Below are 15,392 nucleotides of genomic sequence, written 5' to 3' on the forward strand. Positions count from 1 at the left end.
AATTTCCATATAATGATGTACAGACAGTGGCCAGAATTGTCTTGAGTGACTAAAATCAGAGAGCATGTGAAAGGAGCAGTGAAGGGGGAGTGGTGCAGCTAGCTGGAGTACCTGTTTCATTTGAAAAGAATTTTAAAATAGTTGTGCTTTAGAATAAAATGTCTCTTACAGCTGAGGTATGAATCTGCCCTCTCCTGTCATTATTTTTTACAAGCTGTGTGACTTCAGAGTTCCTGTGAATTGGTAAAGGGCCTTCATTACTCTTCTCATGAAATAAGTTTGCACTATGGAAAGCCGTGCATCTGTCTTAGTTGTCAAAACACCTTGCTTCAAAATTGCTTAGTTAAATGTTCGCAGGGCAGAAACAGACTTTTTGCATTGTCCTTAGTAACAGATGTTTAGTTTAGGGAACAGATTTTATTCTTTGTCTGCACCTGTATGTTAATATAGGCTTTGTGGGGAAGGTTCATTTAATGGTTTCTTCTATAAGTTAATCTCAAGATTATTTAAATGTACTTAGTGTATGAGCATACTGGACATAAAGCGTTTAGATGCCCTTTGGCTTCTCATGTTTCCTGTGATGTGACTTTAAAATGTCTTGGAATTTATTTGGAGTTACTCTGCACCTCTCTTCTGAAAGATGATTATTTGAACTGTAGAATTGTGTTTTTGTTACAGTAAAATATCTGGAGTGCATAAAGTATGTTGTAAATTTAACATATGCCTGAAAAAGCCAGGTTAAGGGCAAGAAAAACTTACATGCTGCTGACGTGCTGTCTTGTAAGAAGTCTTCAAGACTTTGTGATCACTTTGTGCAAATGGGTGATGCGGTGTAGTGTTCATGCAAGGCTTCACATTTTCATTCCAAGATCGCAGTTTAAAGCAAAGCAGAATAGAAAAGATTGTAAATAATTTGTTAATGTTGGTGGTTTCTTAGGCTTACCTCAACATATTGTGCAACAACTTGATCTTTTAGTTCTTTTTTTTCCCCCCCTTTTTCACGCTGTGCATGTCGTCAGATATTGAAACCTAACAGGCAAATGGTAAGAGTTTAGAAGAGGAGGAGATACAAAATATTGTATCTGTACTTCACAAGATTAAAGGATGCAGCATCAACAGTGTAAATGTGTTCAAAAATAGAATGGTGGCAAGAATCTGTTCATGTTTTGCACTCTAACTCTGTGACCTTTGAGAGCAGTGTTACCAAAGACACTTTCTTTCACAGGTCACTTTGAAGCATTAGTCTAGTTGTAAGATACTATTGCAGCAGTTAACAGCAAGCATGTTGCTTGTTAAGTGTTACTATCAGTATAAAAAGTAAACACAAGGCTTCAGAAGATGTGTTTTAACAAATATCTTGAAAATTATCAGCAAGTCCAGAGACTCATGGCTGCCTCATTTTTGTACCTTGTGTAAAGATGAGAAAAGCAGTTGTGAGATCTGTCATCAGGCTGTTGGGATTTTTTGTTTGCTTTTGTCAGAGCTCTGTAACAAGGACTACAACTGTGCGAATCCCAGTTCCATGCCTCTGTGCTGTACTAACAAATCAGCTCTAGGATGATTTTGATTGCTTGTCTGCATGTGGTACCTTTCTCCTTGCTTGCTTAGTTTGCTAACAGTTAATAGAGTTAAGGATTTGGTCATTGTTCAGTATTGTAGTGGCACAAACAGCTACGAAAAAGCAATGTCTTCTGCTTCAGCACCCAGACTGCTTCCAAGGGCAGAGCAGTTGGACCTGTTGAAGATTCGCAGTGTGTGTCTGAGTAGCATGTGTGTAGACACAGTACAAACTCGGCATCCCTGCTTGGTTGTCAGAGCTGAGATTTTATTGTTGTAGAACTTGTTCAGAGTTTCAATAGTTTAATTTATATGGGCAAGAGAATACAGAAGTGACAGATCCTGCATTGTAGAATCAAAGTTTCATTTTGTGTTTATTAGCCTTGAAACAAAGTGTCTTTTCCTTAGAGTTTTCTTACGGTGGCACCATTATTTTTGAATTTTAAATTGTGTTTGGGGTAAAATGAACTTTCAGGTGATGCTGCATGTTAAAAATGATCTGGAAATGTTTAAACTCAGTGTGGCTTGCACTTACGTTAAAGTGCATACCTTTCACCCAGTATTTGATTTCTATTGGATGCTTTTACTTAATTGATCAAATTGGTATCTTCATATTCCTATCATTTTATGTTACTGTTTTGTACTTCATATTTCATGTAGCATTTGTGGTGATCTGTTTTGAACCAAGGAGAAAGACGACTTGTGGGCTGTTAATTTTGCTCTTAAAAGCTGTATTTTCTAGTAGTTTGTGTTGTATCCTTACTGTGTTTTCAAGATGATTAGTTGTCATAAGCTTATGTCCACAGACTTCTTTCATTAGTGTAGCTGACTTGGAAGGAATCTGACTTTACTGTGAATGCTCTTAACTAATTTTTTTCTTCCATGACTCGCTGTTTTCTTAGATGTTTGGAAACTGGACATTTGGTACTTTGGTCTTCACTGTTATGGTTATAACTGTTACAATGAAGGTATGATATTATACTAATTACTTGTTGTGCTTAGATATATAGGCAAATATGTAATAAGGCAGTAACTTAAAATTTATTTAAAAGTTATACTGAATGAATTGATTCTTGAGGATTCCAGCTATGCAATTTTTATGTTTGGTTTCAGTAGTAGTTAAATTTTCGCATTGTAATTTTTGCATGTGTCGTAGTTTAAACCAAGTCCCCCAACTCCCGGAGTGTTAGGAAGGAGAATCCAAAGAATGTAGCCCCCACGGATTGAGATAAGAACGGTTTAATAGCTAAGGCATAACACAAAACCCCTACTGCCATTTACTACTACAAATAATAATGATACAGCAAAACAGCAAGTGAAAAGAATACAACACCCCACCAGCCACCAACCCATAACTCACTCCACCCTGCCTGGCCGAGCACCATGTGCTCCCTCCTCCATTTTTCTCCAGAGCTCCACCCTCCAGCCTTCTCTTTCCCAGTATGCATCCTGGGCATCACGTGCTATGGTATGGAATACCTCATTGCCTAGCCTGGGTCAGGTGTCCTGTCTCTCCTTCCTCCCGGACTCCTCTCTTCCACCTGGCTGGAAAAAAACCTTGAACAAAAACACCCTCAAAACATGCTCAAACCATGACAGCATGTTACGATGTTTACTGTTTGAGCTGGAAGTTTATTAGCACATTCAGACTGGTTTTATCATTTTCTGTGACATGGGAGGGAAAGGAAGTTCACTGACATTAACTTTCTTATAGATGGCACTAGAAACTCACTTCTGGACATGGATAAACCATTTTGTTACTTGGGGATCCATTGTATTTTATTTCATATTCTCCTTGTTTTATGGTGGAATAATCTGGTAAGTGGTTTCTTCCTCCCCCCCACCTTTCTATAGCACATACGATAGATGAAGCTGTGAAAAAAAATGTTGAAATATTATGTTCTACCATCTTGCCCTAAATTTTGTGACAGGGGTTGGAAAACAAATTTTTAAACCTAGAGTAGCCACTTGCTTTTGGTGATTCTTTTAGATATTTGAGCAATGATCCTAAGCTGTCCTGTGCACAAGAACAGGTATCATTTGTCTCTGACAGCCTGTGGCTTTAAAGGCATTTTTGTTTTTAAAAAAGTAACTGTGTTTCCCAAAGGTGTTTTGTAATAAGTAAATGTTTGAAACAGAAATAAAGATGCTAGAATTTGAATTATTAAGGGGATGTATTTCTGCTTGTATTTTGGGGTCTTGGAAGTATAACATGGCAAATGATTTCCTGCAAGACAATTTAAAACTAAGCCAGAACATTGCCCTCCAAAGTTCAGTACTGTCCTTCCCTAGAGTTTCTTTGCAGGTCAAGTCCAACAGATTGCTAGACTTCATGGACACCATGCAGTTGTAACTGCATTCTGAGAGACTTGCTGTGTGATGTAAAATAGGATATGCTTGAGCCTGCCTTTTTCTGTTTCTAGAAGTTTCTTCTAGTAATTGCCGCTTCTTTTAACTTTTCAGGCCATTTTTACATACACAGGACATGTACTTTGTATTTGTTCAGCTGTTATCAAGTGGTTCTGCTTGGTTTGCCATAATCGTCATAGTAGTTGCTTGTTTGTTTATTGATGTTGTGAAGAAAGTGCTGTACAGACATCTGCAACCAACAAGTACTGAAAAAGCTCAGGTAATGTTATGCCTTTGTATCCAACTTTATCAATAGTTAGAAGATAAACTTTAACAAATGTTGTCTTGTAAACTATTTAGTTTCCTGTGATATTTAATAATTCTTTTATGTTTGTCATGTTTAATGCTTAAAAGATTTTTAATTTTAAAAGATAACTGTTCATTTAAAACTAAAAATGAGGACACCATTTTACAAGGAAATAGCATTTATGTTTAATTGGTATTAGCAATAGCATAATTATTTATAGAGGATCACTGAGTCTTTGAATCTCAACTTGAAACTGTATGAGTATCATATTACACATTTTTGTACTTCTTTAGAGATGGTAACTTATTTTCCTTTTTGTCTACATATCAGCTCTTCAACTGCAATTGGCACTGGATAGTTCTTAAAATGTGATTAAAACAATTTTTAAAATTAGTAGGACTTGATTTAGTTGGTATTTCTTAAATCTTGATTGTGCTATATGCCACGTATTTGATTGTTGATTATGTAATTAAAGATAATCACCCATGTGGCATGTTCAGAAATTCATAGAAGAGGTCAAAAGATATGCCGTGTTAATGCGATCTCCCTTTTACCAGATAGAGGCTACAGAAACTCCTTGAAATTATGTTGCAGTTAGTCTGTCTGTTAGGTAAATACCTATGTTTGAGTGTTTTCTTTTAAATCACAGCTATGGAGATGTCATCCTGACCCATTGGTCTAATAATTACTGCCTCTGGTTTTGGTTTTCAGCATTTTGTCTTTTTGTACTTCTGCTAAACTGAAAAGGCTTCTATTAACAGGTTTTTGTTTTCTTCACCGTTAGGTTTTTGATCAAGTTAATTTTCTCACTGATGAATAAATTGGGCTTGCATCTTTTTTCAGAAAGGTTATTTTCTGGTCTTAATCATTCTTGTGTTTCTCCTGTGATCTTCACTATTCTTCAACCTATCTTGAATTTTGGATTTCACCAGTGGACACACTATTACAACACAGCATACACCACTGCCAAACATGGAAATAAAGAATCCCCCCAACCAGGATTCAGTTTATGAAATCATATGCATCAATAACCTGTTATCTTCTGCATCTTGCTCATCTGCAAGTGATTAGATTGATTTCTCCCAGGTCATTGATGAGAAGTCAGCTAGCATAGGGAAAAAAAAAAGAAAGTGAGTGAAGAATCCATTTGACAAAGATATCATTTATACAATTATGTTCTGATGCCTGCTAGCAGTTTTTAGTCAGTTTGTGTGCCGTATTGACTTTGTTGTGTCCTAATTGCTTAATCCAAATTATGCTGAATTATGTGCCATACATATGTCATAACTACTTTGCACCAGTAGCTAACTTTAGCATCTAACGTTGTAATTATTTGACGTACATGCATGTTGATGTACTTATATTACCCTTCTTATCTGTGTGTTAAAAAAAAAATCTGTGAGATATTCTCTTGATTTGCCTAGGATTGACATCATGCAGAGAAACCTGTTGCAAGCCAAACTATACCATTAGTCACTTTTCAAAACTGGAATATTAGCAGTTTTTTCCCATTTTTGAATTTAGTACCTAAAAGCCAAGGTAAATAACCACTAGCTTTCAGAAAGCTGTTAGCTAGGCCTGATAAGACTCCTGACTGCCTATTACTACACTCTTTGGCTTAAAGAGTCTTAATTTAGGAAAAAATCTATAGGTAAGGAGAGTAGTTACTTATATTTCCTTCCACCCTCCCTTCTTCCCTCCTCACCCTCAAAAACTAGTGGCAAGATTTACTGAACACTGCCCTCTCCTTCTGCCATGTACATCAGCTGTTTCACTGTGTATCATGGTTGTTGAGGTTTCTCATGTTCTTTAGTTGCTTCAATTAAAAAACAAAAAGCCCACATCATTTTTCACTATCTTGATCTGTATGCTTCTTTTTTGCATTGTCCTGCGTTATGAATCAATTCTAAACAATTTCTGGCATCAGTTTGCTTCCGTTATAGTTGTGTCATCAAGGACACATCTTTTTTTCAAGAAGGAATCTTGATGAATGTCTTAACACCTTTCCTGTGGCTATTGCTTCATTCGTAGCTGCAGGATTTTGCGTTGTGCATATCTGTTAGTAATCTTTTTTCTTTTTTTTTTTTTCTCTCCCGTTATTGCCATTCTGCTTTGGGATTTGACAGTGTCAGAATTCGTGCCTATGCTTACCAGAATACTATCTCTTTCTGAAAACATTTAGTTCCTGATACTGCAAACCTAAACTCTAAATCCAGATCTAAAAATCTAAAATCTGGTTTGACCAGAAATGCATCAGCAGCCATTAGGTGGTTTCTGTCTTTGTGTCTGATAGTGAAATCATAGTTTAAAATGTATTTGCAAAAAGAAGGCACCTCTTTATTCCTTGTTTGAGGTTTAATCTGTCGAGATTTTCCCACTCTTACTTTAGATGGGACAATGAGCCCCACTGGATTTCATCAGCTGTTCCTGTAGTGAGGAGCTAGACATGCAGAAAGACGAACACATGACCACTTTAGCACGTTCATTGTCAAGAAGTGACAGAATGCTTCTTTCATTATTATATCTTATTAGAGGTACATCGTTAGGTTTGTTTAAAATTTCTGGTAAATATTTTTCTTTCAGTTTCAGAGCAGAGGAGAGGACTTGTGACTTTCAGATAGAAACAGATGGAGTTTGGAAAATGTCTCTCCTAAATGCTAAGGATATTTTTTTGAAAGTCATTGAAAGACTGAATATGAAACTTTGTATATTGCCCCTTTAAATGTGTTTTTTGTAGTGTAGGTGGACCCTCTGCGTAAAGGAGTATTTTGAATTGTAAGACTAAATTAGTATATTATGGGAAAGAAGAAGTTTACTTTACAGTTACTAAGTGTTTATGAAGGCAAGATAAATTGTTACGTGAACTAGTCAGTGATTTTTAAACTGTGGTTATTTATTTGTTTCTGTCCACCATTATTTAAATTCTAAAATATTCCCAGAAGCAGTGAGCAAAACACAAGTTTCTCAATGGAAAATGCCTGCTGCCATTGTTCTAATTTTTCAGAAACTCAGAGCACACTAGCTGTGTGAGTTGCCCAACCTAGTGCTCTGAATTCACTTCAGAGTATAATACACAATGCTTGGGTAGGCATCTGCCTTACTCAGTAGATAAGGAACTTGATTTTATATCTTTTATTTAGTATAAGGTTACAGCATCTACAGACTTCATCTCAGCAGTTAGATGTTATGTGTAGCTAAGTTATTCATAAGAGAGCAAAGAAGTTTAATTGGTATGAGAGAGAAATACTAAAAGATTCTGCTAAATATAAACTAAAAAAATTGTTCTGTCACAACAACTTAAAATAAAAATCTCTGTTCCATGTGGGAAGTCAGTATATCAAAAATTTTAGAGGCAAGCATGGGTTGACTTTTACAGAATTTGTTTAACTTTATCTTCCTTAAATTCACTGAAAGTGCATGTGCATAGGATTTCTTGTTTTGTTTGTTCGGGTTTTTTTCTGTGTTCCAAAGTGGGTTTTGCTGGCATTAAAGAAAACACATCTTATGTTTGACTTCAGTCTGTTGCCCTGAAATAGCTTATAGTAATTTCCGATTATAGGTCACTTACAGGGTCATATAAGAGGAAGTGGACAGTAAGATAAATCTAAGTAAAAATATAAATCTGGGTAAATACAAATCACAGCACTACTGAGGGGAGAAGGTAATACTGAATAAAGATGTCTGGTAAAGTATAGATGTAAAAGTGTATAGGCCTTTTTTCTCAGTATGAAAGCTAAGGTGTACTTAAGAATTGGTAAGAATGGTCCTACCAAAGAGTTAACTGGCTGTGATGATCCCAGGAACTGTCCTGAAGGTACCAGGAGTGTGTTCTGTATATGATGTGTATTCCAGATAAATAACAATGTCTTGTCCTGTGTCTTTCTATTAGAAAATTACTGCTGCTACTTACTGACATGTATGTTCCATCCCTTCTCTGTCCAATTGTAGATGTACTCCAACAGAGTTGCTTTAAGTGACGAGTTCATCGCACTGCAGCCATTGTCCAGGGCAAGGAATCAGCTGAGCAAAATTAGGTAGAGTAGGAGGGACAGTTCCTCATCAACTCTTATGCATGCTGAAGGTGAACTAACCAGTGCTGAGAGAGATGGGAAGAGGCATGAATATTAGTGGGTTGAGAGGGCAATGCCTCTAGTGCAGAAACGTTCAGTTTGGTTATTTCTTGGCTTTGCTCTGTGTTTTTGAGCCAAATGCTTCTCCTAAGTAGCATGCGTTGGACGTGCTTTTTTAGGAAAAAACATCCCTAGCATGATGCTCAATTTTCAGAATATAAATCTAGCTCTTCTTGCATCCATTTTTATATCAAAGTTTCTAGCATGGTTAGAATGCTTTTGATTTCATTATGATCAAAATTAACAGTGCTTTTTGCATGTTGGATAATTTCAGCTTCATAAGGCTGTGACAGGAAGGTCCATATATTCCAGGCAGCAATTTTTGTGAATTGCCTGCCCAATTTTAATTTGCCTTCTCTTGTGTTGGAAGAGCAGAAAATGTTTTATGTTTGGGTATGTACATACACTTGTGTGCCTAAGGCTTTTTGTGTTTGTTTTGTGCATCTGTAAAGTGAGTGTTGTTTGTTTTCAATGTGTATAGATACATATTTCTAAAGGCATTTGGCTACGAAGACCTAGAACATGATTTAAAAACATGAAAGTGACGTGTCTGTGTAGGTGAACCATTATGATTCTGAAACTCTTCAAATGCACAGAGTTCAGTACATGAAATGCTATTAAATGCTGATGCTCCTCTGTGAGACTAAAACATTTATACACATCAATAATGTTGTAACCTGTTTGATGTTTTATTCCACCCTTTTTTACAGAATTAATGTGAAGAACTGCATTTTGCCTTTTTAAATTTTTTTTTTTGCTTAAGGTTACTTGCATTATTAAAAAATCTGAGAATAGATGCTAGGAAAAACCAACCAACCTGCATTTTTGGGACATAATTGCCGTTTAACTGAGGGAAAGTAGGAATCAGGAAGCTGACATTGTAAATTATTAGCAGACAATTTTTAGTGACTAATTGAAACAGATGATACAAGTCCTTTTAAAGAGAGAGGAAAGAAACGCTTTGTATGTCTTCTGAGAATGTGCTACACCTTTGCAAGGCAAAACTTGAAATGTTGTCCCACTGTGAAACGTATCGGCTTAAATTTCCAAGCACCTGAAGGAGGTAGTGGTGGGTTGGGTTTATTTTGGTTTGTTGGGTTTTTGTTTGGTTGGTCTGGGGTTTCTTGGGGTTTATTTTGTTTGGTTGGTTTGGTTTTTTTCTTAATTTATCCCTTACTAACTTTAAAATCGGCAAACTGCAGTATACCTCTTGAATTTTAGTAAGCGTAGCAACATACTGGGGAGATTCCGCTATAACAGCTTTCACAAATTAGCTTTTAAAATTCTTAGTTTATCAGTGTCATGTAAATAAGTTATCTTTTTTAAATGTTGATATAAATATAGAATCGTAGAATTGTTTGGGTTGGAAGGGACCTTAAAAATCATCTAGTTCCAACCCCCCTGCCATGGGCGTGGTTTCCAATAAGACTCTCTTTTCTAAGTGAATTATGTTGTGTTTGATATCTATACCAAAGCTTTTATAAGAAAAGATTGTTAAACTTTCCCAAACTAAACACATTTTAAGGGTTATGCAGCTGGATGGTGAGGAAAAAAAAAAAACCAAACAAAAAAAACGAAAGCAGCACCTTCATTACTAAAATACTAAAACCAGAACACTTGCTAACTTGAGGGGACTTTCTTTGTGTTAAGCTTATGGAAATGGTTGGAAAAAATTGGAAATTTGTTTTGTCCATGAGTAACAAATAATTATGCAAATCCAATTATCTTGTATGTCAGAAGTTTTACACTTGAATATCTCATAGTAAGGTACCTGGAATATAAGCACTGATTGCCTTATGCTATGCGGTTGAAGTTGTAAAATGTAACAAGAAAAAAGTAAGGATTTGAGTTTCTCTAGCTCTTTATCTGTAGTCTTCAGATGAAGTTCAGAAGCTGTCCTGTGAACCCAAAAACAGTAAAAAAGAAAATCATTTAATGGATAGAAACTGCTTACTTCACTATACAAAATAAAAATAAATAAATCAATAAAACCAAACCCAAAACAAACCAATCTGGGGTGAAGACCATGGATTAGTCTCTGTACCTGTCCAGGGCAGCAATTTTGCAAAAGCAGCAGAGCAGAGGAAGACTGTAGGAACATGAAACAAAACAGTTTATTGGTGAATGTAGCTGTAAGCAGCTAATTTTGTCACACCCCTTTTGTACATGCCCACCCAGTAACTTTGTGATTGCAGAATGTATGTATATTGATAAACAGACTTTGGCAATTTAATTTGTTGTTTGTTAAATATGTATTAAAAACCTCAAAATTATTATAGCACCAGCAAGTTATGCAGGCTTCTGCAAATGTGCTTACTGTTCTGTTGCTACACAAAAGAACACCTTTATGAATGCAAATTAAGTCTGTTACAATAAATTTTAATGTCTGTAGGCTTCGCAGTGTGCAAAAAATGTTCAAGTTTATATGAGTAAATTTGTGCTCTGCAGTTAAGAGCTTTGATGGGGAAAGGGTGATGGGTCTTCTAAGTGCTCATGTGATTCCAGTAAGTCAGAAATTCAGTCTTGTGTATGCCTGTAAGCGCTTGCCTCTAAACTTTTCTGTCACTTCAGTAACTTGGGAGGAAGAGATCAGTCAGCACGGGTCAGGTGCAGGGTTTATGCTTAACTGGAGACTGTCTCAGTGCTTCTTCCTTCCTCTGTAGCTGCCTGTCCTGTTCTTGAAACATGTGAAATGTGTATCTTAAGATACTAACTGGGCCCCATTGTATCTCATTTCAGTTTGTTCTTTGTAAATGAAGTTTTGTGGGTATATGTGTATATATATGTCTCTGTGCTTTATAAGAACTGTCAGAAACCTTAAACCACATGTGCTGAGTGTTGCTAGGACAGATGTTTTAATTCTACTTACAGATGGGATTAACTGTGTTTATAGAGTTTTCACCTTTGGACAGTCTGTTACAACTGTACAGAATACTAGGGAAACAAAAAACACAAAGGTTTTTATTTACAGGCAAGGCTATCACTGCATAACATTCTGTCTGAGACTCTCAAACTGTAATATTTGCCTTAGCACAGCCAAGACCCTGTTCTTTATTCCTCTGCAGGCCCATGAGTCCATTGTTAGCTTGTTTTTCCTTCGTCTCTGTTCTCTGCTTGCTTTAGCTGTCTCCAGAACTCCAGACTCCTGGCCCTGGCTTTACAGCCTTCATTACTTGTTTGTGTTTTTCTCCTCTAGTTACTGTGTCATAGGGTACCCCTCCTAATAGCCTACATACCTGATCCAGATACGAAAGCTATACAAAAGGCAAGGACCAGGTTTCTGTTCCTTTTATACAGCATCTGTTTTCTGTCAGGAGTGTATAGTTTCCAAGAGGACTGTTCAAGTGCAGACATGCATTTGCACTAGTGGAATATGTCAGAACATCTTAATATGTTAAATTTTGAACAAGGGTCATCTTCTTTTACAGGGTTGTATATTGTGTTAGCATAGTTTGGTGCTGATCTGTTAGCTAGTCCATAGACTATCGTAGCAAGAGGGAATAAGTAAGAGTAGACTATTTTGTGTTTCTTGTCAGTCACAAAAGCACACATATTTACTTACCTTGCAGATACTTTTGTCTGATGACTTTGGAATAATGAAATAATTTGACATTTTTAGGTATATTTCATTCAAAGAGATGAGTAGAAAAATGTTGAAAACATAAGTGCTAGTGAAGTTGTTAGATGTCAACAGTCATATATTTTGTTTTAAAATTTTAAATATAATTGTTTGGGATTTTAATATACATTATATTAAGGGTGAAAGAAAGTGAGCTTTACAGTTGGGAGCAAGGTTTAATTTAATTGTGGTGTATTTTCTGAAATATCCATGTGGCTAGGACCTGGGCTCAGGAAAATATGCCGCAGTGTTCTTACCTTGATGTACAGAGTTAAATGTGTTCCCTGTTCAACAAAGTCCCAACTGTATATTTCAGTGTGATTAAATGTTTAGTTTGAATGTCTGTCTTGTGGCATGCAGAATACCCTGTAATAAGACAAACAAACTGAAATTTCCCTTTCTATTAGAAGGGGGAAAACCAAACAAAACTGCAGAATCTGAAACAAAAAACTGAAAAGTTGAAATAGATTTCAAATTTGTTGAGTTCTTCCGTTTTGTAGTCTATGGTGCACAGAAGGAACAGACACTTCTAATACTTGTGCACTGGTAAATTGTGTTTGATACACTGATTAACTTGGAAAAAAAAAGCCTTTTTACTTTGTGAATATGCCTTATTCTTTCAAGAACAGATCTGTAAAATGAAAGTTCATGTAAAAACGGTAACTGTTTTAAAGTAATGCAAGCATGGAGCTTTATAAGACTTGTTGCTTTTCTGTCCTTCTAGATGGAAGAAGATAAGGGTTCAGTCAGCTCAGCATGTGACTTTGCTGAAAGCAGGCACAGAGGGGAGGACAATAGGCAACTGCTAGATCCATCTAGCCTACCCGACAGTACTTACGTTCACTAGGTAGTACTCCTGCTCTACCCTAATGTGTGTGTATATATATTTATACTTATCATATATAGACAGTCATGGAGCCATCTCCAAAATACCTGTATTTTTGGTATCCACAAGAAAATTTACATCATAGTGTGTGGGTTTGATTTCCCCCCCCCCCTTGTCAATCTGAATCATTCCTTAATTCTGCACTTCAGTTGCTTTTTGAGTTATTACATTAAATGGGCCATTATCATACAAAGTGTGATGTTTGTTGCTATCCTGGATCCTGCCTTATGAAAATACTTTATTTGCAGCCCAAATATTACGAACATAATATATTTCTCTATACTTACTATTTTAAAGCACTGTGTCTTCTGCTTTTTGTTTTGTGAAGGTTTGTTTCAGGTCTTCAGAGACCATTATGCTGTACTGCCTTATCATGCTAGAATTTACTTTGATTTAAAACTATGATCATGGCTGTCTGCCACAGAGAGAAAAGTGAGAGAAGGGACTCTTTAGCATAATATAAGTACCTTCCTTCCAGGTAGTGGATATAAATGTAAAAATCCATATTCACCAGGCAGAGAGACACTATATATCTACACATAAAATCAAACTTATTTTTATGTTGTACCACTGGGAGAGTATTAAGGACATTACACTTAACTGTGAGTTTGATAAAACATAAGTGTTGTTTCCAGACTTATGTAAGGTCATTTTCTAAATGACCATTTAAAAAAGGTTAAAAATAACAGCTTTTCCATAAATTGTGGTTTTGGCCTGATCCTAGATTTTTATGAGTATCTAAATTGGGAAGAACAAAGTTGATACTAGAAGAGACACCAGACCTCCAAAATCCAGAGCTGAGGGTTCATTTGTTGGAAGATTGTTTGGGTTACTCTTGGTTCTTCTTTTTGCCAGTCTTTGAATAATATCAAAGAGTGCTAGCTCTCAGGTCAGCAGATTCTAGAGGAGGGGTGAAATGTCTGGTCCATCTGATCCTACATACATCCAATTTATTATGACCTTTAACAGCAGCTCTAAAGGTATTACTTGTTTTTCTTCAAGATAATGGATGAACTAAATGTTCTTCTTGAAATTACAAGTGTAAGAATGTTGGTAGTTTGTTTTGTATTGCTGGGAACACAGCCACAATGATCACTGCATATGCAGCAGGGAGCTTGTTTTCTGACCTCCTGATAGGAATTCCTTCTTCTCTGTGCCTTGTGTAATTTCTTGTCTGATGAGCACAGTATGAAGTGGCTGTAAAGATCGTACACAGAACACTGGAACAGGTTGCCCAGGGAGGTTGTGGAGTCTCCTACGTTGGAGATATTCAAGGCCCGCCTGAACAAGTTCCTGTGTGATGTACTCTAGGTTACCCTGCTCTTGCCAGGGGGGTTGGACTAGATGATCTTTTGAGGTCCCTTCCAACCCTTGGGATTCTGTGATTCTGTGATTTGCTAATGTTGCAGTGCTACAAGTGGTGTTGTTCCTAATTATGCTATCTTACTGACAGTACAATTGTGACCAGGTGTGATGGTCATCAAATAAGGGCATTCAGGGATCCAAGTTCTGTTGGAGGTGTATTTTGTTTTAACCAAAACCCTCTTAGTGTAATGTTTCTGCTCCTGTCTCTTATTTTCACAGAAGTTCATTGTGGTAGTAAATGTTCATTTTGTGTCCAGAAAACCTCTCAGATGAGTGTGAGTTAGTCAGAAGTGTGTGTTCTGCCTGCACTCATTCATGGCTTTTGAGGTGCAGCAACTAAATCAATGGTTTCAGCTTGTATGCTTTCTATAAGTTCATCCAGTTTTAACTGACAGTCCTGTAAGCACCACTTTAAGCAGTGTGATGGGAATATCTGGAGGGACCATGGGGAATGCTCAACAGAGTTGAGAGAAGGAGGAGGCAAAGTAAAAGATGCATGGTAATACTAATTCTGAATCCCTTGATTGTGAGTGTGCTCCCTTCCTGTCCTACCAGTTGGGATTTTCTCTTGGATTTCCAAATGCCTCTTTTTTTCTGTTAGCAGCTCCTTCTTTGTTGTATAAGACTTGTTCTGCTATGCAGCAGTAATTTGTCCAGTTGCCTGTCTGGGGAGGTTAGGAAGGAATGTGTCCTCTCACAGTAAATTGTTCCCCTAGGAAACTGAGGTTCTTTGCTTCCCATGCAGTGTTGGGCAAGTGGAGATATCATGAAAGAAAAAGGGGTTGGAAACTGAAGTCTTTAGACCAACAGCCAGTGACCTTCATGTGATGAAAACCTGGGGGAAACTATTAGGTGAGCTGTGTCGTATCATAGACTTAAGATGCCTCCACCCAGGTTTCTTCATTCACTGGTGTCTGAGAGTGAGCTGAGGATAATGAATGCTTAAATTTAGCCTGTGTGTTCAGCATTTGTTTGACAAGATGCTGTCATGGAGAGGTTCAGATTAACTTAAAAGCGTCCTCACACTCCACATTCTTTGTTTCCTTTTGAAAAGGATATTGAAGTCAGTTTTGGATATTCTCTCTCCAGCAGTACTAGATTTCAGTTAGATTTAGTTATGTTGTGGTTGACTAGTGTGAAAAATATAGAGGAGCACAGTGATAGATGGCACTTAACTTC

At 36.8% G+C, this 15,392-nt stretch overlaps 1 protein-coding gene across 4 annotated transcripts in view; it reads left to right on the forward strand.

Moving 5' to 3' along the window:
- Positions 1 to 15,392, forward strand: part of ATP11B (ATPase phospholipid transporting 11B (putative)) — a 67,858-nt gene that overhangs the window by 42,630 nt on the left and 9,836 nt on the right. For 2 of the 4 annotated variants that reach the window (XM_005146930.3, XM_031047146.2), the window contains exons 26-28: positions 2,460 to 2,525; positions 3,272 to 3,375; positions 4,021 to 4,186. In XM_005146930.3, the coding sequence (XP_005146987.2) occupies positions 2,460 to 2,525; positions 3,272 to 3,375; positions 4,021 to 4,186 (336 nt within the window). Of the gene's footprint in view, positions 1 to 2,459; positions 2,526 to 3,271; positions 3,376 to 4,020; positions 4,187 to 8,161; positions 8,248 to 12,686; positions 12,810 to 15,392 lie in introns of all 4 variants that reach the window. The other 2 variants (XM_031047147.2, XM_031047148.2) reach the window with 2 other exon arrangements.

This window comes from Melopsittacus undulatus, chromosome 6 (assembly GCF_012275295.1).
Source record: "Melopsittacus undulatus isolate bMelUnd1 chromosome 6, bMelUnd1.mat.Z, whole genome shotgun sequence".
NCBI classification, from domain to species: Eukaryota; Metazoa; Chordata; class Aves; order Psittaciformes; family Psittaculidae; genus Melopsittacus; species Melopsittacus undulatus.